At 48.8% G+C, this 26930-nt stretch overlaps 1 protein-coding gene across 11 annotated transcripts in view; it reads right to left on the reverse strand.

Annotated features, from left to right (window-relative positions):
- Positions 1 to 26209, reverse strand: part of CARD10 (caspase recruitment domain family member 10) — a 45265-nt gene extending 19056 nt beyond the window's left edge. For 5 of the 11 annotated variants that reach the window (XM_019752997.2, XM_074326375.1, XM_074326369.1 and 2 more), the window contains exons 1-5: positions 26008 to 26208; positions 7153 to 7227; positions 5569 to 5820; positions 4628 to 4765; positions 2819 to 3144 (exon numbers count right to left, since the gene is read on the reverse strand). In XM_019752997.2, coding sequence (XP_019608556.2) covers positions 2819 to 3144; positions 4628 to 4765; positions 5569 to 5820; positions 7153 to 7227; positions 26008 to 26092 — 876 coding nt within the window. In that variant the 5' untranslated portion in view covers positions 26093 to 26208. Of the gene's footprint in view, positions 1 to 2818; positions 3145 to 4627; positions 4766 to 5568; positions 5821 to 5977; positions 6200 to 7152; positions 7228 to 26007 lie in introns of those variants that run through there. The other 6 variants (XM_074326376.1, XM_074326368.1, XM_074326370.1 and 3 more) reach the window with 5 other exon arrangements.
- Positions 26210 to 26930: the final 721 nt, after the last annotated feature.

Here is a 26930-nt window from a genome sequence, read left to right on the forward strand (position 1 = left end):
AGGCCACAAAATGAAGTCATTGTTGGAAAAAGGGCACAATGACCTCTGGTGCTACCCTCAGGCATGACAACATCTGGTGTCCTAGGAGTACCCTGGCCTCTCTTGGAAAATGACTTGCAGCCCCGCCCCCCCCAACCTTGAATGACAACACACACACACACACACACACACACACACACACACACACACACACACACACACGGGCCTGGAGGCTAGGTCAGGCAATTCCACGATACTCCTCCTCCTCCGCAAAGGACTCAGAAAGAAATTCATGACTCTCACATTCCTTTCCCCTCACAAAACATGCTTTGTGAACTGCCGGAGAAAGACAGCTAGTTACAAGGGCAAGCGTGGTCACACCCTCTCCAGCAAACCGCAGCCACACACCACAGCCTTCTGCCTGACCCTTGGCCAGTAAGCTCCCCGATGAGCTCAGGGGACAGGGCACCTGGGAGTCTTCACTGAGTGCCAGGAAATACGGATGCATTTAATCCTGGTGTACAAACTCACTTAGCACAAAATTACAGCGTTGGTTCCTTAAGTTTATGTTAGTTAGAAATAACAGCTCATTAAATTCACACCTTATAAAACACAGTATTAAATCACAGCCACCACACACACCTGTCCATGGGGGAAGGAAGCCCAAGCTGCTAAGGCAGGTGCCATCAGCAGCTGTTTATTTCCATCTGCAATGCCTTTGTTAATTTTGTGGCAAAAAGCTCCAAAAATTTAGGCAAATTTACAGTAGCTACACTTAAAGAAAAACTTACCTATTAATTGAATTTCACCCCTTACTCTCTACCCTTAAACTGGGAAAAAGCAGCCATTCTCTGCCTAGTGGTCATACTATACTCCCAGGTGGCCATAGTATGAGTGCCTGCATCTCATCTGGAGATATAGAGGTACTTCTAATCCCTCTTCTTCATCCCTCTACCCCCCCCAGGAGATCCCAGACGGCTGTACATACACACACAGAGGACACCCCCCCAGTCACACAAGTATATCTGCCACTTCAGGGTACCCAACTCATAAACATACCCAACCCAAAGGTGAGACAAGCGAGGCTGGCCACAGCTGCTCCCAACACTCTTGGGCTGGTGGCCCTCATGCTGTCCTCTCTGAGTAGCAGGACCCTTTCTTTCAATTTTCATAGCAAGTCTCATGTCCATTTCAGAAAAAGAGGGAGGACCCCAGCTCTCCCCACCTGCCACCCACCCCACCCCAGCCCAGCAGTGCAAATCAGAAATTCTCAATTTTGGGACCCTGGCAAAGTGCTGTAACCAACCTCTCTGTGCCTCAGTTTCCTCATCCATAAATGGGGACAATGACGGCCCCACCCCTGTCCCAATAGAGTTGCTGGAAAATTCAAGGAGTTGGTACGTGGTATGCAGTGAATACCGTGCCTGGCTCATAGGCGCTGTTTCATTGTTTATATCATCCTGACCCATGACCTCCTGCTTCCAGGATGACGAGGAAACTGAGGCTCAGAGAGGGAATCCTTGCCCGTGCCACCCTTCACTCAATCTGCAGCCAGTCTTTGGGCCTCAGACAGCCCCATCTCGCGCCGAACACCAAGCAGGCCCTTAGAGGACAGTCTCCTTGTCACCTCACACCCACACATTAGCTTCCTACACCCCCCAGCAGGCCTGGCAGCCTGGGCCCTTCAACCTGTGGCCTCCACACCCCCGTTCAGGACTCACTTCCCCAAACATCAACCTCCCAGCATGCACAGCCGCAGGCTCCTGCACACTGTTGCACTCACACCGGCAACCTCCCACGGGCACCCATCACAGCCTGCAACGCCACAGCCTTAGCGGAACCTCATGGGTCAGGAGATTTCAAATCCCACGGTCAGAATACCCCGTGGAACCTGGCACAGTATTGCTGGAGAGAGCCTACTATGTGCGATTGGCACTGTTAAATCTCTGACAAGCATTAGCTCGTTGAATCCTTGAAACAATTCCCTAGGGAAGTCAAATACCACTTTTATCCCCATGCTAACTACCAACAAGACACAGAGAAAGCAAGACTCGGCTTTCTGGCCTCACTCCCTGCTGGAGAGGACTGGGTGAGATTTCACCTGGACGCAAGCAGGCAGAAAAGCATCATGGGGCGGAGACCAGCACTGGTGCCAAGCAGACCTGGTTAAAATCCAGGCTGTTCCATTTCCTGGCTTCGTGATGAGCAAGTCCTTTACAATCTAAGCCTCAGGGCCTGGGTTTCAGACCCTGTGCATGGTGCCTTCCTGGGATCATGTGACGTATGCATGTAACCTGAGTGGCACACAGCATCACTTAATAATACTAATACTAACAACACGCTAATGGTGATATAGGTTTGGAGCACTAACTCTGTGCCAAGCCCTACACGTCTTAAACTTGTGTAATCTCGTAACCCGAGGTTTCCCCACCTCAGCACTTACTGACATTTGGGGCCTGATCATTCTTGGTTGTGGGGGGGCTGTCCTGTGCACTGCAGAATGTTTAGCAATATCCCTGGCCCCGTACCCACTAGATGCCAATAGCACACTCCTAGCGGTAACAACCAAAAATGTTTCCAGGCATGGTCAAATATTTCCAGGGGTGGAATTTACTCCCAGTTGAGAACCACAATCATAACTCAATGAAATAAGTGCCATCCACACCTCCACAATGCAGATGAGAAAACTGAGGCACAGGGCTGTGAAAGGACTTGCCCACAGTCCAACAGTTGGCAGATGGTGGCTCTGGGACACGAGCTGGCTACCATATCACCATCTCTTTTTTTTTGCAAAGGTCGCCCCTTCCCCACTCTACCTCAACCATCTCCCAGGGCCTACCGCCAGCTGCAGGTCACGGCTACGCAGCACGGCTGAGTTCTTCTCCTCACTGAGCTGTGCCAGGCGCATGGCGATCATGTAATTCTCGTCCTTGAGCCGAAGCAGCTCCAGGCTGCTCGCCTCCCAGTCCTCCCGCAGCCGCTGGCAGCGCTCCTGAGCCTGCTGCTGCTCCCGCAGCCGCTGCTCCAGCCCTGCCCGCTCCTCCTCTAGCACCCGGCCTCGAGCCTGCAGCTGCTGCTCCCGCTGCAGCTGGCTCTTTCGAGCCTCCCGCAGCCGCCGCACCTCCGTCATCAGAAACTGGGTCAGGCCCTCAGGCCCCTCCTCATCTGCCGGGGACAGGGGACAGAAAAGTCAAGTCAGGCAAATAAAATCCAGCAAACCACACAGAAAAACCCACACCATAAAAACACTAGAAGGAAATACTGGAATATATTTTTATAATTTGGGGGAAAGGAAGGCCTTCCTCAATAAGGCACGAAATTTGGGAGCTATAAAAGATGGACAAATCCATATAAAAATGTTTAAATTTCTGAATGATGAAAGATGTAACAAATAAAATTAAAAGACAGGCAACAGAGCAGAAGAAAAATGTAACAAAAGATTCAGAGCTACTATATATAAAGAGCTTTTACAAATCAATAAGAAAGGAAAACAACAAAATAAAAATATGGGTAAAAACTATCAGTAGGTAATTCCCAAAATAAAAATGGCTAACAAACATAGGAAAATATGCTCAAAGTCCCCAGCAATAATAATAATAATAGCCACTAACATTTGACTTATTCTTTGGGATATATACACATATATATATTCATTCATTTAATCTTCATGACAACACTTAAGACAGGTACTATTATATCCACCTTAAAGACAGAAAAACTGAGACACAGAAAGGTCAAGTCATTTGCCCAAGGTTTACTAACTAGTAAGCTGTGAACTACATCTCTCAATAAAGTACAAACTTAAAATAATGTTACCTTTGACATACCAAACTGGCAAAAATATTTTTAAATGATCCCCAGGAGGTACGAGGGTCCAGCGAAATGGACACGCATACACTGCTGATGGGATGTATGTTGATTTCACATTTAAAATACACATACTCTTGGAGAAATTTTACTTCTCACAACCTCTCTTCCTAAGATACACATTGGCACACAGATGTACACACAAGTATGTTTCCAGCACCATTTGTAATCTTACAAAACTAGAAACAACCGAGGCGTCCATCAACAGGGGGCCAGTTAAATGACTTACGCACAACATCACTAATGAACACTATGCAGTCATTTAAAACAAGTATAACAGATGTGGGAAAATCACAAAAATCAGTTCTGAGAAAAAGTGAAATACGGAGCAACACAGGTAGGATGATCCCGCGTGTGTGCGTGAGTGTGAGTGTGAGTGTGTGTGTGCACAAATGCAAAGAAAAGGGAGACTTACCAAACTTTTACCCACAGAGCAGATCTCTCCTTTTTATTCTCAAGTCGCCTGGAGTGTTTGTAATTTTTACATAAGACACTGTAAACTCATGCCTGCCTGACACATATATGTCTGAAAACAATTTTAGGGTGAAAGAGCTCTTTCCCCTTGTTGAGTGTGTTGCTCCAAATTCAGACTAACTGGACTAGTATCCCAGCCCCACACTCAGGCTGCTGTGGAACCGTGGGTAAACTGCTTCAGATCTCTCTGTGCCTCAGTCTCTCTATCTGGTCAACAGGGATAATGGGAGTGCTTCCCTGACAGGAATGGGGCAAGGAACATCTGCACTGGTGTCCGAGGTATGGCACCTACTGTGGATCCACTCACCAAGGATCATGGAACAGCGCTGGGCAGGCTCTTGGCCCGTGAGCAGTGTGAAGAGCTCGGGATAGTAGAACTCCAGGGCTTCCAGAAAGGCCTCATAGCCCCTCTTGCCACGGCAGCGCAAGATGTCCATCAGACGCCCTGCGGAGTGGCGGAAGGGTGTCCAGGGTTCAAGGTGAGGAATTACCCCAATGCCTAGCCGCTTCCTCCCCCCACTGTGTTCTAGGGCCCAAGTTCCCCAGATAATTAAGCCATTGACACACAGAGACCTGCCTCTACACATCAGGGGCAGATCCTGTCTGCCACAGCCAGAACAGCCAGGATCCCCACCATGGCCCCTGTGCTTCAACAGCGCCCCAACCTTCTGCCTACCCACTACACACAAACACAGCTCAAGGCCAGAAAATGTTGCCTGCCTTTTCAATGACACAGAGAAGCCCCCTCTATCCCCAAATGCAATGTAAAATATTTCTCCCATTGGCCAAGCTTAAAGTCCATTAGACCCTCATCCCTTTGCCTCATCCCTTTGGTGGGTCTTGAGCACTTGGGGGAACATGACTCTCCAAGAAGTGAGTGGCTCACAGAGGGAGGGGGCAAAGAGAACCAAGATCAAAGGGCACAGGACGATGCCCAATCCACCAGCTGTGACCCGGAGGTCCTAGGCCTAGCCTGCCCTGGCGACCAGATCCAACCTTCTGCTCTAATGTGGGCCCAGGAAGTGGGGGGAAACCCCAAAACAGACAAAATCCAAATGCCGGACCCGCTGGGTCATAATGGTGGTGGGGGAGAAGGCAGGATAGTGGACATACCATCCATCACACTCTACAGATGTGGAGACCGAGGCCCAGGGGACCAGACCCCCTGGCTGCGCGCTCCAAGGCGCTGTGCGAGGCGACCCAGGGCACCGCCCGCTCAGGCCCGACCCCCGAGGACCCACTGCTCACCGGTGCGGTTGACACGGCACGGGAAGCGGTAAGTGCTCAGCACCTCTTCCTCGTCCTGTTCGTCGATGACCCGGCACTGGCGCAGATACGGTGTGAGCTTGGCCGGGTTGAGGGTGCGCGTCAGCCGGTGCCGGACGCCCTCGATCCGCTCCCACAGAGCGTCCTCCTCTGCCTCGGACCCTGAACCAGCCCCAGCCTCCTCTTCTGCCTCCCCTGCCTCGACCCCGCCCGGCATGGCTGCGTCCTCCGGGTCTGCGGGCCAGAGACGCGGGTAGTCAGCGAGGTGCCCCAGGGCTGGGGGCGCCGGCCGATCCCACCACCGGACGTCACCCGCCCCACCGCCCGCCGGGTGTTCCCAGCGCCCCTTCCCCGCGCCCTGTCGGCCCCGTGGTGCGTGGCCACCGCTCACCCGACTTAGCCCGCACGCCGCAGCCGCCGCGGGCTCCAGGCTCTGCGCTTGGGCGGCGGCTCCGCCGGCGCAGCGGAGCATTGTCCGCTGCGCCCCCGACTCCGCCCCCGTCCCCGCGGCCGCGGGGGCTGCCCGGGCCTCCCCACATCGTCGCCCCGGCCAGGCCCGAGCGTCCGGCCGGTCAGCCACCCGCACGTCCGCCCGCACGCCCTGCCTCCCCGCCGTCCGGCCGCGCCTCCCTCCCCCTGCTTCCTGTTTCCCGCCGGCTCTCCAAGCCCGAGCTTGGCGGGGTCCGCTCGGCCCGCCCACACCTGCCCGGCCTCGGGGCGGGGCGGGCTGGGACACGCAAGCTCACACTCTCTCCCGCACACTGCGACACACCTTCCCGGTCACACGACGTGGCTCCCCACGCCCACAGCACACACACCCCACCGCCTCCCGCTCACACCTGGCACTGACCTCAGCACTGCGCACAGGTCAGTCAAGCAAGCAGTGTCCCACCAGCACACGGTGACACGCCAGAACACAGCATCACACCCAGAGCTCCCTCAGCACAGTGGTCCTACACAACCCATACATCACACCCACCCTGTGCATATGTATGCCACACACTGGGTCACAATTCTATCTGCTCCATTTCCTAGGAAACGACTCAAGTGTGAGACGAGAGCTCCCGTGCTTCAGAGAACTCCCCACAGGTCTCTCAGAGCTGTCCCCTGTCCAAAACACTTCTATGCCCCTAATCAGCTGTGAGGCCACTGGGGCCCTCTGTGTGGGAGCACTGCCTGGGAGCACTCCATCCAGATCCTAGCCGGCCCTCTGACCTGCTCCTGACCTGGGCAGTGCTTGATCTTTTGGGCCTCAGTATCCCCAGGCAGACTGCCAGCTCTGGCACCTTCCCTCAAGCTTCAGGGGAACCCCTGCGTGGACAGGAAAGGTCAGAGGTCATGGCTACCTTCTCCGAGAAGGGAGTCTGCTCAGACCTCTGCTAACTCCCCACCTACATAAAGTCTCATCAGAGAACATGGGAACTGAGGATTCCCCGCATTTCCCAGAGAATATTCTTCCAGATGCTGGACCCAGAAATGCTTGGGAGTGGGTCAAAGTCAAATAAGTTTGAGAAGCGCTGCGTGCATACTCTCCCCTTTCCCCTTCGGAAACTCATGGTCACTTACCGTGATAAAGTCTATACCCATATCTGCTAATACTTGTGATACCATCGCTCTGTGAACTGGAAATGCCAAGGGTGCCTGTTGAGAGCAAGGGGAGGAGAGGGCGGAGCTGGTACAGGAAAAAGCTGTGAGCTCCCCAAACTCTTTCCACACCGTCTGAATTAAATGCTATGTTCACGTGTGTTTTTTATCCCAAACAACAAAAGTTTTCAACAAGTAAAGGCTCTGAAAAGCTCTGCAATAAAGAAACTGGTTTGACTTGATCCTGGTGTTGTTTTCCACACTTAATTAACCCAAAAGTTGTTACTATTTTTCATTTTTGTTTTGGGGATCACATGTTTATATCGGGGAGGAGGGGGGAAATGCTTTGGAAGTGCAAATTCCTCAATTCACAGAGGAGGAAGCAGAGGCCCAACAGGGCAATGAAATTGCCCAGATTTACCCAGTGAGGCCACAGTGGGATAAGTCCAGAGCCCAGCCCCGGTTCCCCTTTATAGTCTCCCAAGCTCTATGCCCAGGCGCACGCCAGGCTTCCCTCCCAACATATCCCTTCCTCTCTGTGGCCCCAGAGGCCCTCAGCCTCTTGCACTCCTCCCACCAGCAGCCCTGCACATTGTGAATATTTTTAACTTGGCCAGGAGAACGGGATGCAAGCCTTGGAAAATGAGTCTGTGGTTAATTATTTTCTCATCCAGAGGCCCACGCAGGGCCTGAAGAGAAGGCACAGAAAACAAGGGGCTGCAGATAAGTGGACAGAGAAGTGAGGTGGACATTGGGTCCAAGCAAGGGGTAGCTGGGTGCCCCTAGGTGCCCAACGTTCCTGGAGAAGCTGCAGTTCCCACAGGCACCACGTTCACATGTCCATTTACATGCACAGTTATACACATTCCCAGACACACACACACTTGCCCACAGTGGCATTGAGCCAGGTGGGAGGCAGGAGGGGATGCACCCGCTTCCCCACAAAGCAGAGCCTCCTCACCTGCCTCTGGTCCCTCAGCATCCACAGCACTGAGAGTGGAAATGTGCAATTAAGCATCACCTCCATTATTATCCTCTTGTGGGTTCTGCCCAATTAATCTCTCTACAGCCACACCAGGAAGACCAGGACTGAGGCAAAGAGACAGGGGCCCTGGGTCCTATCCCAGGCTCACTGCCAGGAGTGCTGTTCTTTGGAGCCTTAATTTCCTTGTCTGCAAAAGCCTATGCTGAGTAATCCCAGCCACACCTAGAGAGGGAGACAGTCTACAAGCAGAGAAAGTGCCCTAGGGACCTACATTTGACCTTAATTATGTCTCTTTGGACAAATGCCTTCCCCTCTCAATTTCTACATCTGTAAAAGGGGCATAATAGTCCCCCTGTGTAGGGACTGTCTCTGAGTTGCATTTCCTTCATCTGTGAAATGGGCACAGGGACATCAGTCCTCTTCCTGCTTCATAGCAAAACACGTTTCCAGGTTTCAACAGTCCACGTCCCACCTCCTCTGAACCCGCTGGTCCAGCCACACACCCATCCACCCACAGGGATCTGGGTGACAGTCCACTCTGCAGCCAGAGGGATTGCTTTAAAAACAGAACAATTTTCTCTCCTGCTTAAAACCCTCCAAAGGGTTCCCACCAAATTGGAATAAAATGCAAGTGGCAGCTGCCCCACCCCTCTTCTCCCACTGCCCCACTCATGCATTGGCCTCCTTCTGTTCCTGGAACTGGTCAGCTTTCCTCCTCAGAGTCTTTGTCCAGCCTATTCCCTGCCTGAAACGCTTGTGCCTCAGTTCCTGGCATGCAAGGCTCCTTCTAGCTCTTCAGGTTTCACATTAAATGTCACCTCCCTGGGGACAGGAGCATCCACACAGGGAGAGCACCTTTGCACAGTTCCCATGCACCCGCTCAGACCCCTCAGCAGTGCCTGTCTCCAGCAGATATTGCCCCACTTCTCACTTTCTTTACCTGTTCCTTGCTGCTTCCACTCCAAGAACAGAAATGTCCTTGGTCAGCAGGAGTGGGCTGGAATGTTCCAAGAACAGTGAGGATGAGGAATGGGGTAGGTAGGACAGAAGAGGAGGAGGTGGCAGAAGGGAGCAGGGGACAAAGCAGAAGGCCATGCAGGTCATTGTCAAGGCTTTGATTTTCCCTTTTATCGGTAGTAATACTGTATTATTATAGTCTTTCCCACACCAGCCACAAAGCCCACAGAGGCAGGGATCTACTTTTTCATTCACTCCTTCAAGGATGCCCCTGAGCCCTTCTCTCTTCCTCTTTGGCTCTGATCACATCCCAGGAACTGGAGCCTTGATTTCTCTCTCCTGCCAGACTGTAAATGTGGGTGCACGGTGAACCTGGGCTCCCCAACCCTGGCCCACAGGCTGATCGCACCTCGTCTGACCATCTCTTCACCAAGAGCAGGGCCTGGGTCCCACCAACTGAGAGGTAGTAGCGCCCAGCAGAGTAGTGCACAGTAGGTGTCCAACGGGAGACTGGTGAACAGATCTGGGATCAGGGAGAATTCCTTTTGATGGGCTGCACAACACCAGAGCCAGACTGCCCAGGGTTCAAATCCCAGTAGATGTGCTTCATGATCCTGGGCAAGTTCCTAAAGTTCTCACCCAGCCTGAGCACAGGCTAGAGTCTAAAAGCACACACTCGGGGCGATCAGATGGCTCAGCTGGTTAGAGCATGAGCTCTGAACAACAGGGTTGTTGGTTCGATTCCCACATGGGCCAGTGACCTGCACCCTCCACAACTAGATTGAAGGACGACTTGGAGCTGATGGGCCCTGGAAAAACACACTGTTCCCCAATATTCCCCAATAAAAATTAAAATAAATAAATAGATGAAAATAAAATTAAAGCACACACTCAATTAACTTCACCCTGTGATGTCTCTTACCCTGCCCGCTGCTCAGTATCCTCCTAGCGACACTCTAGGTCCCCTCCCTGGGACTTATTCCATGGGGCTGGGGATGGAAGGGAGAGCTGGGGAGTCTGTTGTAACCAATCACAAAAGTCTGGGCTGGAAGGGTCTCTGAAACTACCGTTTTACATCAGCCATATAAAAGGAAATCCTGCCATTTGGGACAATATGGATGGACCTTGAGGGCACTATGCTACGTGAAATAAGTCAGACAGAGAAAGACAAATACTGTATATAATCTCACTTATGGGTGGAATCTAAAAAAAAAAAAAAATGAACTCGGAAACAGAGAACAGATTGGTGGTTGCCAGGGGTGGGGAAAATGAAGAAGGGGATCAAAAGGTACAAACTTCCAGTTATAAGATTAATAAATTCTGGGGATTAATAAGTCCAGCATGGTGACTATAGTTAACAATATTGGGTGTTTGAAAGTTACTAAGAGAGTAAATCCTAAAAGTTCTCATCATAAGAAAAAAACAATTTGTACCTACATGAGGTGATGAATGTCAACTAAACTTATGGTGGGCATCATTTTGCAATATATACATAAATCATTATGTTGCACACCTTAAACTAATACAAAGTTATTAATGTATGCCAATATACCTCAATGAAACTGCAGAAAAAAATACCATCCTTTTACAGAAATTGGAGAAACTGAGGCCTGAGGCTACAGTGGCCTGATGGGGCACTGGGACCCCCCAAAGCAGAGACAGAAGGGTACCCTGAAGCAGAGGAAGGAATGGCCTGCAGAAGCCATCCTACAGAATCACATGATGCTCTGTAGGAACTCTGCAGGGGCCGGAGGAAGGGGGGCTGGGGCTCTGTTCCCACCTTCCCTTTCTCCCATGGCTACCCCCAGCAGACTTAGTATGGGGGAGGAGAGTGGGGAGTAGAAATGGTGACTCATGCTCATGCCATTGGGATCAGTTACAGAGAGATTTGTGCCTGCCCTGCCCTTGGGCTCAGCATGAGCTGGGCAGGGGGGTCTCTGGCTGGGGGATCCAGGCTGGGCTGGGGTTTGTGGAAGGCTGGGAGAAGATAGAGAAAGGGACCAGAATTGAAGCGGGGCTTCTCTGCCTGGCCTCTCACTGTGGCTGTGCCACCTGGCCACATCACTGGTCCTCTCTGTGCCTCGGTTTCCCCTTCTGCACTACTCTGTCATCAGAGGGAGATGCCCATCCCGGCAAGCCACCAACCCTCCTCCTGAGAAAAGATGGCAACCCCAAAAGGGACACAAGATACCACCTAGGGCGACTATAGAAGCTTGAGCTGCCCACCAGCTCTCCAAGAAGGGCATCCCAATGGTGGTGGCCACCTGGGAATGCAGCTGGAGCCCAGAATTCCAGAGAAAGGCCCGAGAAATCATCCTGGCTGAGTCAGTAGGAAAGGACGGGCTGGGGAACCTGTCTGCTCTGAGTCACTGGGGCTCCACTGGCTCGCTGGCTTGCTGCCTTCCTCTGCCGACAGCTAAGACAAACCCAGACCACAGTTCAAATCCCAGCCCTGCCCCCTTCAGTGAGATCTTGACCCTGGGTGGGACTGAGAAGTGAAGACAATAGCTGTTGTGTGATTAAATGAATGATTTTATGTAAAGTGCTTGGAACAAAATTAGCCTTCAATGACAATAGCAAACAGTTTTGAGAGCTCATCATATACTATATCCAGGACATACTATGTACAAGTGTTTTCCAGAATTAGCTTCTTAAATTGTCTTAACAAACCCCAAGGTATGTCTTCCTATAATCTCCATTTTTCAGAAGAGAGAACAGCTAGAACATGTGGAGCCATGTGACGGATACCATAGATGCTGTACTAAGCATGGGGGGGGAGGGCCCTGCCCAGCCCTGTGTAAAACCCTCACACACACCTGCCCTAGGCCAACCACTTTAAGTTAAGTTGCTTAAAGTGGTAAGAAGAGGGAAATCTCAACTCTGCCCAGGGACATCAAAAACTGAAGTTGAGGGAGGGGCGGCCGGATGGCTCAGTTGGTTAGAGCTGAGTTCTCAACAACAAGGTTGCCACTTCAATTCCCGCATGGGATGATGGGCTGTGCCCCCTGCAACTAAGATCGAAAACGGTGACGGGACTTGGAACTGAGCTGGGCCCTCCACAACTAGATTGAAGGACAACTAGTTGGAGCTGATGGGCCCTGGAGAAACACACTGTCCCCCAATATGCCCCAATAAAATTTAAAAAAAACAAAAACTGAAGCTGAGAGAGAGGCAAGAGAGGGAAGGGCAGTCCAGGCTGCAGGAACAGCCAGTGCAAAAAAGCCCAGCGGTAGGAAATCTTAGGTTTCCCAAAGGGCCCGTCATTCCTCTCACTTGCTGGAACTTGCACCATTCGTAGCCATCAGCCCTGCTCACCATAGTCCCCATGACTCAGAACCCCACCAGAGGAGGAGATGAGGTGTGTGGGCGGGTCCTGCCACAGGCTGGTGAATAATCGTCCCACTGGCTTCACTGAGGGAACTTCAACCCCGTGTTGGGTGCTGAACTCATTGCATCGCACGCAACCCCAGGGGGCAGGCCCGATGCTATCCCAGGTACAAGTGAGGAAGCCAAGATCACAGGCAGCACTACCCTGTCCCAGCCAGGAACCTGGTGATTTAAATTCACTCTTGAGACAATGAGCAGCCTCCCTGTGGACAAGGAAACCGGGATCAAATCCCTCATTGTTACTAGGCTTTGGGGAACTTGACCCCTCCCCCTTTCTGGGCCTCATTTTCCCTACCCATACAGTGGGCGTGGCCTAAACGAAATGAACCTGCAGTCTGGCACAGGCTCTGGAGCCAGACTGCCTGCATTCAAAGTCACCTCTCAGTGCCTCAGTCTCCCTATCTGTAAAATGAGGAGGATACTAGTACCTGTGGGATAGGGCTGTTGTGAGGATGAAATGAAATCATACACATAAAGTGCCCTGCCCATGGTAGGTGTCCAGTATAGTGTTGGCTGTTGCAATTCGCCAGGGCTCTATCTGCTGCGAAGACCCGTGACTCTAGCAGATTCTGCCACCCTCCCAGCCTCCTCCCTCCTCACTCATCCTGCCGAAGTCCCAGAACACTTGGACCCCATAGGGACCTCAGTACTAGCTCCACACCCTTTGTCTGGAATGCTTTGCCCTCCGCTTTTCATGAGACTGGCTCCTCTATCCCCTTCTAGTCTCTGCTCAGAGATGTCCCCTCCCCAGAGCGGTTACGCTGTCCTCCAACTATTTTTCTGTCTCCACCTCCTATTTTTGTCCTTTGAAGCGCCCATGAAACTCTGTCAACTCTTTGATGTATTTGTTTGCTTCCATCCTCAATAAAATGTAAGCCCCCGAGGGCAAAGATGGTGCCCACCTCCTTCATTGCTGCACCCCGAGAGCCTAGCCCAGTGCCTAGTACACAGGTGGCATCCCAGAGATATGGGTAGAACAAATGAACGAAAGAATAAGAACGAATGAATTAGGTTTCCAATGCATCTTACACACTCAGTTAGCTCCCAGAGCTCAGAGATGACAGGACCCCAGGGTCTGGGGCAATAATAATAGTTGCCAATATGGCTGAGTACTTATTGTGAGCTGGGGTCATTCTGAGTGCTTTCCATAGATTAATCCCTTTAACAGACCTGGGAAGTAGCCACTATTATGACCCCATTTTACAGATGAGGAGACTGAGGCTGTGAGTTAAGTAACTTGCCTGAAGACATCGAGCTGGGAAGTAAGAGATCTGGGATTTGAACCCAGACTTGGTCTAGTTTTGGAATCAGCTTGCCTTTTTGTTTTTTAGTAAACTTTTTATTTTAGAGCAGTTTTAGGTTCACAACAAAATTGAACGGAAAGTACAGAGATTTCCCATGTAACTCCTGCCCCTGAACATGCAGGGCATCCCCCATTATCACCATCTCCCACTATTAACTTGCTTTTAATCACTGCCCAACACTGCAAACAGGAAGCCTTCTTGGAGGAGGTGGGGCAGATTCCTGCATCACAAACAAGGGAGCCCATTACTGCCTTAGGGAACAGAGTGGACGCAGGTGCAGCTGGCATGACTGGAATAGAGAGGGCCTGGGGGAAGCCCTTGGGAAAAGTTACCAAGTGTTCCAGTTATCTATTGGTGCATATCGATCACCTCAGAACACAGTGGCATAAAACAACTATTCATTTAACTCTTGAATCTGCACTTGGGCGGCTCGCCTAAGCTCACGTGACATTAGTCAGCAGAGCTCAAAGGGCAGCTTGAGGCTGGACAGCTGGGGTTCCTCAGGCACCTGTCTCTGTCCTTCTGTGGTCTCACTGCGTGGTCTCTACAGCATGGTGTCATCAGGGCAGCCAGCTTCCTACATGCTGGTTTCAAAGGCACATGTCAAAAGGGAGCCAGAGGAAGCCATCGCACTTATGACCTGGCCTTGGAAGTCAGCCAGTGTCACCTCTGTCATACTCTACTGGTCAGAAGCAGCCACAAGCTCACCCAGGTTGGGGAGAAGAGGATGACAGGGCACAGACTGCACCTCTTGATGGAGGCCTGGCAAAGTTCTGGATGCGCATGTGTGGAGTGGAAAATACTATGTCAGACATTTTTAGAAAGTTTTTTCTGTCACAGCAGGTGACTGAGGCTGGATCAAGGTGTCAACCAGAGAGCATGCTCTGCCTGTGTCGTCAGATTCAGTCTCCAAGTGCTGGGTGGAGGTGACCTTATGCCTCAAACCTTTTCTTAAAGATTTTTAAATGTTTTGCTGAGGTTTAAAACACAGTAAGGTGCACAGATCTTCCGTGGGAGCTCAATGGATTTTCACTTATGTATACATACACCCAAGTGACCACCACCCAGGTCAAGACACGGGATGCTTCCAGCATCCGGTCAGGACTTCCTCCAGAGGCAGCCGCTCTTCTGTCCTCTATCGACATAGATTAGCGTCACCTGGTTTTGTTCTTCACATAAATGGAATCATACCGTGTGCGCTCTTCTGTCTTTGGAGTCTTCCATTCACCACATGTCAGTGAGATTCTTCCACATGTCTTTGTAGATTGTCCATTCTCGTTACTGAATAGTATTCCATTGTGTTTAATGGGCATTTGGGTAATTCCTGTTTGGGAGCGATGGACAGTCACGTGCACATCTTCTGATAAATATATATAATACCCCTTTGGGTTGGATTCGTCCCCAAGATTGAGCTTGCTCGGTCATAGGGTCAGCATACGAAGGTCTGACAATTAAGTTTGCAAACTTGCCACCGTGCCCTTACATTGGCAGCCCTGTACAAACAGCTCGGGAAGGTTTCATAAGCTTGGTATATCAGTGTCTCACAGCTGTGTTCGTGTCAACATGTGGCGGTGTCTTGCTGAGTAGCGTTCATTGTTGTTGCATGTTTTTTTGTACCGTCATGAGAATGTCTGAGCTTGAATTAGAGCAACGAATACACATGAAATTTCTTGTTAAACTTGGCAAAAGTGGAAGTGAAATTAGGGACATGTTAGTCCAAGTTTATGGGAATAATGCCATGAAGAAAACGGCAGTGTACATGGATTAAATGTTTTTCTGAGGGGAGAGAACACATCGCTGATGAAGAGAGGTCAGGGCGGCCAGTAACAAGCAGAATTGATGAAAACATTGCAAAATTCATTGAATTGTGCGTCAAGATCATCAGCTGACCATGAGAAGCATAGCAGACCAAGTAAAGCATCGATAGAGAAACAGTCGGAAAATCTTAACTGAATATCTTGTCATGAGAAAGGTATGTGCAAAAATGGTCCCGAAGGAGCTCTTGCATCACAACAATGCACCAGCTCACACAGCACTGTTGGGAGCTCACACTTTTCAGCTCACACTCACTGAAAGGGAGTTTATAGCCAGTAAACAAATAACTGTATTGGAACACCCTCCCTACTCACCTGCTCTGGTCCCCAGTGACTTCTTTCTTTACCTGAAGATAAAGGAAACACTGAAAGGAAGACATTTTGATGACATTCAGGACATCAAGGGTAATACGACGATAGCTCTGATGGCCATTCCAGAAAAAGAGTTCCAAAACTGCTTTGAAGGGTGGACTAGGTGCTGGCGTCAGTGCATAGCTTCCCAAGGGAAGTACTTCGAAGGTGACCATAGTGATATTCAGCAATGAGGTATGTACACTTTTTCTAGGATGAGTTCGCAAACTTAATTGTCAGTCCTTCATATGTTCAGCCTCAGCAGATCTGACACACAGCCTTGCCAGACATTTGTACCATCTTACACTCCCACCGGTGGTAGTGGGTGTGAGTTCCACATCCTCACCAGCACTTGATGTGGTCAGTGTAATTTTAGCCAGTCTCCTGGAGGTGAAGTGGAAACCACCACTGTTTTGAATGAAATCTCACTAAGAGCCACCATTTCTAAGATCAAAGGAGAGCTGAAATGAAAACAAATACTATGTACTATGCGGAGCCCACAAGAGCATCTTGGTATGGTTTTATTTGGTTTTGCTTTATTTTATATGTTTGTGTCTTTATGGTGGTGATTTCGTATTGTTAAAAGTAATAACATAAAGCACATATGAGCCCCTCTTGAAAGACAACTTGACAATGACCAGCAGCCAACTAAGAAACGACTCTAAATAAATGAACTCAGAAATGGAGAAGCTGTGGGAAAGGACTGAGGTGAGCATCAAATCCACTTCAACAGAGAATTAAAACTAAACAAGTGAAGATGTTACGGTGAAAAAAACATAATTTAAATGTCATAAACTCCAACAAAGCAAAAATAATATAAACAATAGTAACTGGAAAGTAGGTTGGAGGGGAAGTAGGGGAACGTGTAAAACAGCTGATTCATGTTTTACTTCAAATACTCAATTCCTGCTGATTAAATTGGATGTAGTGTTTTTTTTTAATTACTTCAAATATTCCAAGTGAAAGATAAGATTGTCAGACTCGGGGCCGGCCGGGTGGCTCAGGTGGTTAGAGCTCCATGCTCCTAACTTCGAAGGCTGCCGGTTCGATTCCCACATGGGCCAGTGGGCTCTCAACCACAAGGTTGCCGGTTCAATTCCTCGAGTCCCGCAAGGGATGGTGGGCTCTGCCCCCTGCAACTAAGATTGAACACAGCACCTTGAGCTGAGCTGCCTCCCGGATGGCTCAGTTGGTTGGAGTGCATCCTCTCAACCACAAGGTTGCCGGTTCAACTCCTGCAAGGGATGGTGGGCAGCGCCCCCTGTAACTAGCAACAGCAACTGGACCTGGAGCTGAGCTGCGCCCTCCACAACTAAGATTGAAAGGACAACAACTTGATTTGGGAAAAAAAAGTCCTGGAAGTACACACTGTTCCCCAATAAAGTCCTGTTCCCCTTCCCCAATAAAACCTTTAAAAGAAAAAAAAAAGTAAGCATACCTTACCATATGATCCAGCAATCACACTCCTTAGCATTTACCCATATGAGTTGAAAACTTAAGTCCACACAAAACCCTGCACAGGGATGTTTACAGCAGCTTTATTCATAATTGCCAAAACATGGGACCACAAAGAAGTCCTTCAGTAAGTGAATGGATAAATAAACTATAGTGCATCCAGACAATGGAGTGTTATTCAGCGCCAAAAAAAAATGAGCTATCAAACCATGGAAGAACCAAAGAAGCCAATCTGAAAAGGCTACATATTGTATGATTCCAACTATATGACATTCTGGAAAAGGCAAAACTATGGAGATGGTATAAAGATCGGTGATTGCCAGGGGATGGACGAAGGACAGGATGAACAGGATGAACAGAGAGGACTTTAGGGCAGTGAGACTATTCTGTGTGGTACCATAATGGTAGGTACATGTCATTGCACATTTGTCCAAACCCATAGAATGTACACCACCAAGCGTGAACCCTAATGTAAACTATGGACTTGGGGTTTCATTGACTGAATGTAGTTTCATTGACTGAAACAACGGGATGTTGACAGTGGGGGAAGCTGGGTATGTGTGGAAGCAGGAGATACAGGGGAACTTCTGTACTTTCCACTCAATTTTGTTGTGAACCTAAAACTGCTCACACACACACAAAATCTATTTTAAAAAAATGAAACCATCTATAAGAGTATCAAGTAAATTAAAAGGTGTGCAAGTCCTCTAACTGAAAACTACAAAGTATTATTGTATAGTAGTCATTGGGAAAATGCAAATAAAAACCACAATGAGATCCGATTTCACACCCACTAGGATGGTTATAATCAGCGTGACAAACAATAAGTGTTGGCCAGGATGTGGAGAAATGAGAACTCTCTCACATTGCTGGTGGGAAAGGAAAATGGTGCAGCAGCTTTGGAAAACAGTTTAGCAGTTTTTCAAGAAGTTAAATATAAAGTTGCCACATGACCCAGCAATTTCACTCCTAAGTATAAAATAACCAAGAGAATTGAAAATATATGCCCACACAAAAGCTTACACATGATGTTCATAGCAGCATTATTCGTAAAAGCCCCAAAGTGGAAACAACCCAAATGTCCATCAACGGATACATGGATGAACAAAACGTGTATATCCACACAATGAACTATTATTCAGCTATAAAAAGAAATGGAGTTTTGATACATGCTACAACATGGGTGAAAACTGAAAACACTATGCTAAGTGGAAGAAGCCAGACACAAAAGGACATATATTGTATGCTTTCATTTATATGGAAAGTCCAGCATATGTAAATCCATAGACACAGAAAGTAGATTGGTGGTTGCCAGGGGCTGGAGGGAGTGGGGAACAGGGAAAGACAGCTAATGGGTTTGGGGTTTCTTTTGGGGATGATACAAATATTCTGGAATTAGTGGTGATGATTGTACAATTTTGTAAATATACTAAAAAACCACTAGATTGTACACTTTTAAAGGAGTGAATTTTATCGTATATGAATTATATCTTAATTTAAAATTTTTAATAACATTATCGTGTGAAATTAAGTAAGATCTAAATAAATTGAGGAATATATCATTTTCATGGACTAGAAGACAATATTATAAGCATATCAAGTCTTCTCTAATTACGTTACAGATTCAACGCAGTCCCATTCAAAATCCCAAAAGGTTTTTCCCTGAAATTAATAAGCTGATCCTAAAATTTATATGGAGATGCAAAGGAAAAGCCATCTATATAAAATACAAAAATAAAGAACGAAACTAGAGAACTTACTGTACCCAATATCAAGAACTATTATAAGTACTGGAATTTAAACAGTGTGGTGTTGGTACAAGAATAGAAAAACAGACTAATGGAATACAATAGAGTCCAGAAACAAACCCACACCTGATCTGTGACAAAGGGACACTGCAGTGCAGTGGGAGAAGGACGATCTTTTATGTAAATGGTGCTGGGTCAACTGGATAGACTATTGGGGGGATTAATGTTTCTTGACCCCTGTCATAGCTTCCTGTGCTGCAGTAAAAAAATAATAATAATTAACACAAACTTGGGGCTTAAAACAATAGAACTTCATACCTTTACAGTTCTGGAGGCCAAAAGTCCCAAATCAGTATCACTGGGCCAAAATCAAAGTGTTAGCAAGGCCAAGCTCCCGCTGGAGGCCCTATAGGAGAATCCGTTTATTGCTTCTTCCAGCTTCTGGAGCTGCCGGCATTCCTTGATTAATGACTGTATCAATCTAATTGCCAAGGCCAGCACCTTCAAATCTCTTATCTCTCTCTGTTCCATCTTCATATGGCTTCCGTGTGAGGATGGGGGTGGGGGTGGGTGAGTGTGTATGTGAGTGTAAAATCTCTTTCTGCCTCCCTTTTATAAGGACACATGTGGTTCTATTTAGGACCCAACTAGAAAATCCAGGATAATCTCCCCATCTCAATATCCTTAACTTAATCACATCTACAAATACTTCACCACATAAGGTAACATTCACAGGCTCCGGGGATTAGGATATGCCCATCTTTTCAGAGTCCGTTTTCAGCCTACCACAATCCCTACCTCACACCATAAACAGAAATAAATTCCAGACCCAAATGTGAAAGGTTAAAACAATAAAGCCTTAGAACAGGGGTGTCAAAACTGCGGCCTGCAATCCATTGTTAATTGGCCCACAGAAAATTCCAAAAATATACTTAGTTTACTTAAATAAACCAGGTGAGGCAATACATACTTCACCTCAAGTGAGTGGCCCGGCTGTTTGTGTGTTTTACCGCATATGGCCCTTGGTAAAAAACGTTGAAAGAAGTTTGGACACCCCTGCCTTAGAAGAAAGCACCAAAGAATGTCTTCATGACCTTGGAACAGACAAAGTTTTCTTAAACCAAAAACAAAAGTACTAACCACTAAATAAAAAAGATACATTGGACTATATTAAAATTAAGAACTATGTTCAACAACAACAAAAAAGTACATTTAGAAAAATTCAAAGACAACCCACAAAGTGGGAGAGGATATCTGCAACATATACGCAAAAAACTACTTGGAATATATAAAGAACTATAAATCAACATGAAAAAAGCAGACACCCCAATAGAAAAATGAGCAAAAGACTTACAGATAAATGAGAATACCCAAAATGGCCAATAAACATGTGAAAAGGTGCTCAGCTTCATAAGTAATCAGGGAAATACAAATTAAAATCACAATGCAATAGCACTATACACCTGCCAGAATGGCTAACTTAAAAAAAGCAGACAATACCACATGTGGGTGAGCTGTAGAGTAATAAGAATTTACAGGTGGGAATGTCAATTGTTACCATCACTTTGGAAGATGTTTTGGCAGCTTCTGCTGAAACAGAACATACACAGACCTTTGACCCAGCAAGTCTATTTCTATGGACTATGCCCAACAGCAATGTATACACGTCTTCACCAAAAGATACATACTGCACTAGAACGTTCATAGCAACACTATTTGTAATAGGCAAAACCTGGAAACAACCCAAACGTCCATTAATAGTAGAATGGATAAAATAAAGTCTGGTATACTCAGACACTGGAGTACTACACAGCAATGCGAATAAATGCTATGCAATTACAGGCAACAACACGAATGGATCCCACAGACGTAATGTTGAATGAAAGAAGCTGCACAGAGAAGAGGACATGATTCCATAGAGAACAAAAACAGATCCAAATCAAAGTGGTTCCCTTTGTGGGGAGTTAGAAGGGGGCACAAGGGGCTCATGAGGGGCTGGTTGGGTTCTATGTCTTTGTCTGAGTGCTAGCTACATGCTGTGTTCACTCTGTATGCACTTAGGATTTGTGTGTGTATATACAGAGGGTGCCAAAAAATGTATACACATCTTAAGAAAGAAAAAAACTATATTAAATGTAATACTCAATATATACCGATAACAAAAGATGAATACAGGTCACGTTTGATTTCTGCAGTTACAAAAGGTGCTCAAAGTGGTTCCCATCAGCGTCCAGACACTTCTGATTACGGCGAACTCCTGCTTGAGCATAGATAACATCTCTTAGAATGTGTATACATTTTTTGGCACCTCCGGTATGTTTCAATAGAAAATTGTACTCCCCAAATAAGTTATATGGAATCATATGGATTCAATGCAAAAACGTCATTAAGTGACAAAAGCAAATGCAGAAATGTATATTGCATGCCACCTTCTGTTTTTTTTTAAAATGAGGGTAGTAGTGGTGATTATACATGTATAGATGTGTATTTGTATACCTCATCCCTAGAAGAAGGTGGGAGAAATTGCCATCAGTTTATGGCCTTACAGAGAGGAACTGGAGGCCCGCCTAAAGTTCTTACCCAGTAAATATATATTTTTTTAATTACCAAATAGTGCACACATATGAAAACGTTTAAGAGAAAAACAAACACCTGAACAATTCAAAAACAACCAATGTTTGAAAGGACTCGGAAGCTGCGCGGTCCACGGAACTGAGCGAAAGGCTGAGCTCTGGGTTCTTCGAGTTTCTCTCCGAGCCTGAGAACTGGAAGGGGTCCCCCTGGCGGGCTCGTGTACACCCCGCCCCCTTCACAGAGCGAGAAACAGACCCCCGAGTAGTCGCGCAGCCCACGGGTGTCTGCAGGTCCCGCCCCATCGCCCTGCATGTGTTTGGTTTTTGCTGGCGGATTCAGAGTCAGAAGGGAGTGGAAGGTTGTGTCACTTTGGCATGTCACAGTCGCTCTGAGCGGGGTTTTCTCGTCTGAAAAAAAATGGGGGTAATAACCCCCACTTCATGCTGAGGCCGTGAGGAGCAGAAGCGATGGTCGGGGACTCGGCTGGAGCCTCCGTCCGCACCGCTCCGAGATGGACGCACGGTGGCGCTCGTTCCCCGCAGGTCGCGGGGACGGGAGGGAGCTACTTCTGCACACAGGTGCACACACTTCGGAGCCCTGGAGTCCCTGCTCAAGGTGGCAGGACTGGACGGTCTGGGAGGCCCAGAAGGACTGGGAAGGCGAAATGTTCTCCATCTTGGATTAGAGTTTGGGATTAGAATTTAGGATCTTGTAGCGTGTTGACTGTTGGCCCAGAAAAGATAGGTCCATCTGGAACCTGTAAATATGACCTTCTTTGGAAAAAGTCTTTGCAGATGTAATTAAAATACAGATCTTGAGATAACCCATCCTGGATTATCCCTGGTGGGCCCTAAATCCAATGACAAGTGTCCTTATCACCGACACTGAGAAGGCCATGTGGAAACAGGCAAACCAAACCGGAGTGATGCAGCGACAGCCGAGGAAAACCTGGAACCTTCAGAAGCTGGAAGAGACAAGGAAGGATCTTCCCCTACAGCCTCAAGACTGAGTGCAGCTCTGCTGACCTCTTGATGGCAGACTTCTGGCCTCCAGAACGGTGAGAGTATAAATTTCTGTTGTTTTAAACCACCCAGTTTGTGGCAATTCGTTACAGCAGCCACAGGAAACTAACACAGATGTTTAAATTCTCTTCCTGCTGCTCAGCCTGCTGACTCCCACCCCCAGTAACCTACAGGATGGCACCCAAGGCCCCCCAATTCCTGACCCCTCTATTTCCTCCCCAACCCCAAACTTCACCGTACCCACTGCTTTTCCAAACACAGACTCTTCCACACCCCTAAACGTTTGCTTTTGGTGGCCCTCTGCCTGGGTTGCCCTCTGCTCATGGGTGCCCTGGACAACTCCTATACACCCTTGAAGGCCCGTCTTAAACAGCCTCTTTTAAGTATAGTATTAGCATCTTCTGAATCAATGGCTCCCAGCACGCCTGAACGCCTTCATTCACCTCAGCCACTGTGCCTACTCAATCACCATCTCATCACTGTCGGTTCAGCTAAGTGTCCCCCCACTAGTCCTCATCTCCTGGCCTCTCCATGCCCCAGTTCAGGCCTCACTATCTCACCAGGACCCCTGTGCCATCTCTTCACTGGTCTCCCTGCCCCAGTCTTTCCACTCGGTACTCAGATCTCTCATGTGACGCCTGCTCACAAGCCTTCCATAGCTCCCTGTGCCCTGAGGAGAAAGTCCAAAAGGAGTGACAGTATTTCAAATGCCCCTTCCCACCTCTCCCTGCACCCCACCGAGATCCAACACCCCCATGTGCTGCCTACTCTGGGCCTTTGCGTAGGCAGTGCCCTTCACCTGGATGCCCTCTCCCTGTCTGCCAGGCAGCCCCCCTGCAGCTCCCACCATTGAAGTGACAACAGCTAAAATGTCACCAGGCTGACCACACACCAGGTGCTGTTCTAAGTGCTTTACGTGTGTTAACCCTTTGAATTAAGACTCCCAGGAGAAAGGCACCATGCCTGTGTCCAGTTCACAGGTGGGAAAATCAGGCCTAGAAGGGAGAAGAGCCCTTCAGAAGTGGCACGAGGATCTGAACCCCACCTGCATTGTCATTCCTCCTGGTAGGGAGGGGCCTCAGAACTGTGGAACTCAACAGTTGAAACCTCCCCTTATCCGTGCTGCAACCCCAACTTAATCTATCTCTTCTCCATAGATTCTGAATTTTATAAACATGATTACATAGTGGTCTCCCCACCAGGAAGCTCCTGGAAAACTTCACTTTACTTCTCTAGGTCTACGGCGACTGACACATGTAAGGGGTTCAATAAACTAGAATGAATGAGTGAATGGTTTCCAGGGCTGTTAGGTCCTGGGGATTTCTAATTCTCCTCAAAGATAATAATGAATGATGCAAATTTTCTGGAGCCAGACTTTTTGCCTTCTCCCTTCCACTCTCCCCCCTCGTAGCCCCTCCCCCGGGTTTCTGGGAGGGCGCTGGGCTCTCCAGAAAATGCCCCAGGCTCTCTAGTGTCCCGTTTCCTGATTTCAGACGAAACTCGGGCTTAAAGCTGGTGAATCACTAGCAGCCACCAGCCAGGGCGTGTTAGGGTACAAGGCTGGAAGGGAGCAGCCAGCTCCCCATCAAACTCCCTTACTCCTGCCATCCCCAACTTTACCATCACTGTGTGACCGTCCCAGCCTCTGGAGTCTCTGTGACACTAGCTGGAAAAGGGCCTAGCCGTGGATACAGGTGAGTTTGAGCAACTCCTAGACTTTCCTCCCTCCCCACCCCCAACCCCTGCCACTCCTATGTCCCAAAGAACCTGCAATCAGAACAGTTCCCAAATCCTGGTCTCAGCAACTCACTGACGACACCAAGGGAGGTGCCGCGTCCCCATTTTAGAGGCAGGGAAACCAGCTCAGGGAGCAGAAACTACAGGAGACCACCTGTAGGAAGTAAGTTGGACACAGGAAATTGAATCGGCTTTCTGCCTCCCAAGAGGGTTTAAAGCACGACCGGCCATTGGCCATTTCTTGATTCAAGAGTCACAACCTTAAGGACAAAGAGTGATAAGTATGAATTTCCAGCTCCTACTCCAAGCCACCTGAGGCATCTTATCCAGTGTCCCAGGGGCTAGAGGCAGGTGAGAAAATTACAACTTCATGGTTAAGGGCCCCATGTCCAGGTTCAAATACCAAGTTGACTCCAGGTTCAAATACCAAGTTGACTCCTGACAGGTCACAGGGTTATTGAGACCTTGGGCAAGCTTCTTAGCTTCTGTAGAACTGTTTCCCCATCAGTAAGATGAGAGAAATTCTAAGTACCTACACGTCATAACATTGTTGTAAGAATCCTAGGGGTTAACACAGAAAGAGCTTAGAGCAGGCAGCACATGCTCAATAAAGAACAGCTTTTTAGAAGGGTATTTTGAAGGAATTGTTTCCCAAGGAGGAAGCATTTGGAGTGAATCCTTGTTGTCATCAGAGAGGAATGTTCCCCACACCTGTCTCTAGAAGGCTCAGGCCTGGAGCTTCCTTATAAGTCCTGAAGCCTGTCCCACCCCCACCCAGACCTGCCAGGACAGAGTGTGGGGGTGGGAAGCTGATATTTTTAACAAGAGTCCAGGGGGTCCCTTGGATGAGGCAAGTCTGGGAATCCCAGTAGCTGAGTATCAAGTCTTTTTTGGAAGACTCTTCTGGTAACACACCTTCCACCCACCTGTCAGCATGTCCTTGGGGGAAAACCAACTTTCTTTTTTCCCCAATTACTAATAATACTTGCTCACTGGAGTAAGTACTCACGAGTGCCAGGTGCTTTGCTAAAGTAATTCCATCCACAACAACCCTCGTAAGCAGGTCCTGTCTTTAGCCCCATTTTATAGGTGGAAACAGGCCAGGGAAGTTAATAACTTGCCCAAGGTCACATAGCTGGAACTTGGCAGAGCCAGGATTCGATTCACCACTATAGGATGGCCTGTGCAAGCAGCCCCAGAGTCTCGGGGAAGTACTCAGATGCTCCAGCCCGGAGCAGGCCTCTCAGGAGCTGGAAAGCCTGCAGTCTGGGCAGTTTTGCAAAGCTAGAGGCCAGAGCCCCTGTCCCAGTCCCCAGGCCCTTTCTCTCCCCATGTCCACACAGCCACACCGAATCATGGTAGTTCCTTTAACTGACTCCCCTCTGCCTCCTGGCGCAGGGCAAAAGAGGGCACTCCAGAGCCATGCAGGCTTTGAGGACAAATGATCTCATCCCCAACCTCCATCCCCATTCCTCCACTCCCACAAATCTCTCGCTCCCTCACCTGTGCCTTTCTCCAGCACCATCATGTCGCTAGCAGTTCTCTGGAAATGCCATGGCTTTGACCGTGTTTCCTGAGGCTGGAACATCTTCACTGATTGTAGGCTTCCATGTTGAGAGGGTGGCCTCCTCCAGGAAGCCCTCCGTGACTGCTTCCTCTGTATTAGCTGGCTCCTCGCTACCACTGCCCTCTAGGGGATGATTGCCTCAAGCACTGATGATATTGTATCCTAAGGATCTGTCTGCAGATACTCTGAGCTGAGTGGTGTGGGTATGGAGAGGAGACAAAAGACAGGTATCCCCTCCTTCTGTGTTAGATAGAGCAAGAGAGGGCGGGTCTCCCTCTTCCTGGCCTCTTCCAGCTGGCCTTGACCCTCAGGCCTTTGGTCAATATTTGTTGGGCAACTGGACAGATTGGCCAGGGCTGCCTGGAGAGGGAGGAGGAAAGGGCTGTTTGCTTACCCAGGGACAGCTTTGGCCAGTGCCACCCCTCCGGCTGCAGCACCCCACCCCACCCCACCCCACCCAGCTGGGGCTTTGAACTTGGAGAGATTCTTTGAGGTGTGAAGTGACACCTTGGTCTGAGTGAGGCATGGAGTCAGTGAGGGGCGGAGGCCAAAGGGAAACTGTGCAGAAACAAGGCTGAAAGAGTTAGATGCTGGCCTACCACCCCTCCCCAGAGATGAGACTGAGGCTGCCAGAGCCTGGTCAAGCTCGAACTGAAGCTCTGTGGCCCCAGTGGGGCAGGATGGGGTCTGGCCTCCTCCTTCCCAGCTCCCTCAGCCCCTCCCCCATCAAAGCAGGGCAGGGTGCCCAGACTTGGGGGGGCTGGGCCCTGGAGCCATGGATGCTTCCTGCGGACATTCGACATTCGACTCCCACATTCCTAGCCATTCCAAAGACTCCTCACTCCTCCTCCCTTCTTGC

Source organism: Rhinolophus sinicus, linkage group LG02, assembly GCF_036562045.2.
Source record: "Rhinolophus sinicus isolate RSC01 linkage group LG02, ASM3656204v1, whole genome shotgun sequence".
NCBI classification, from domain to species: Eukaryota; Metazoa; Chordata; class Mammalia; order Chiroptera; family Rhinolophidae; genus Rhinolophus; species Rhinolophus sinicus.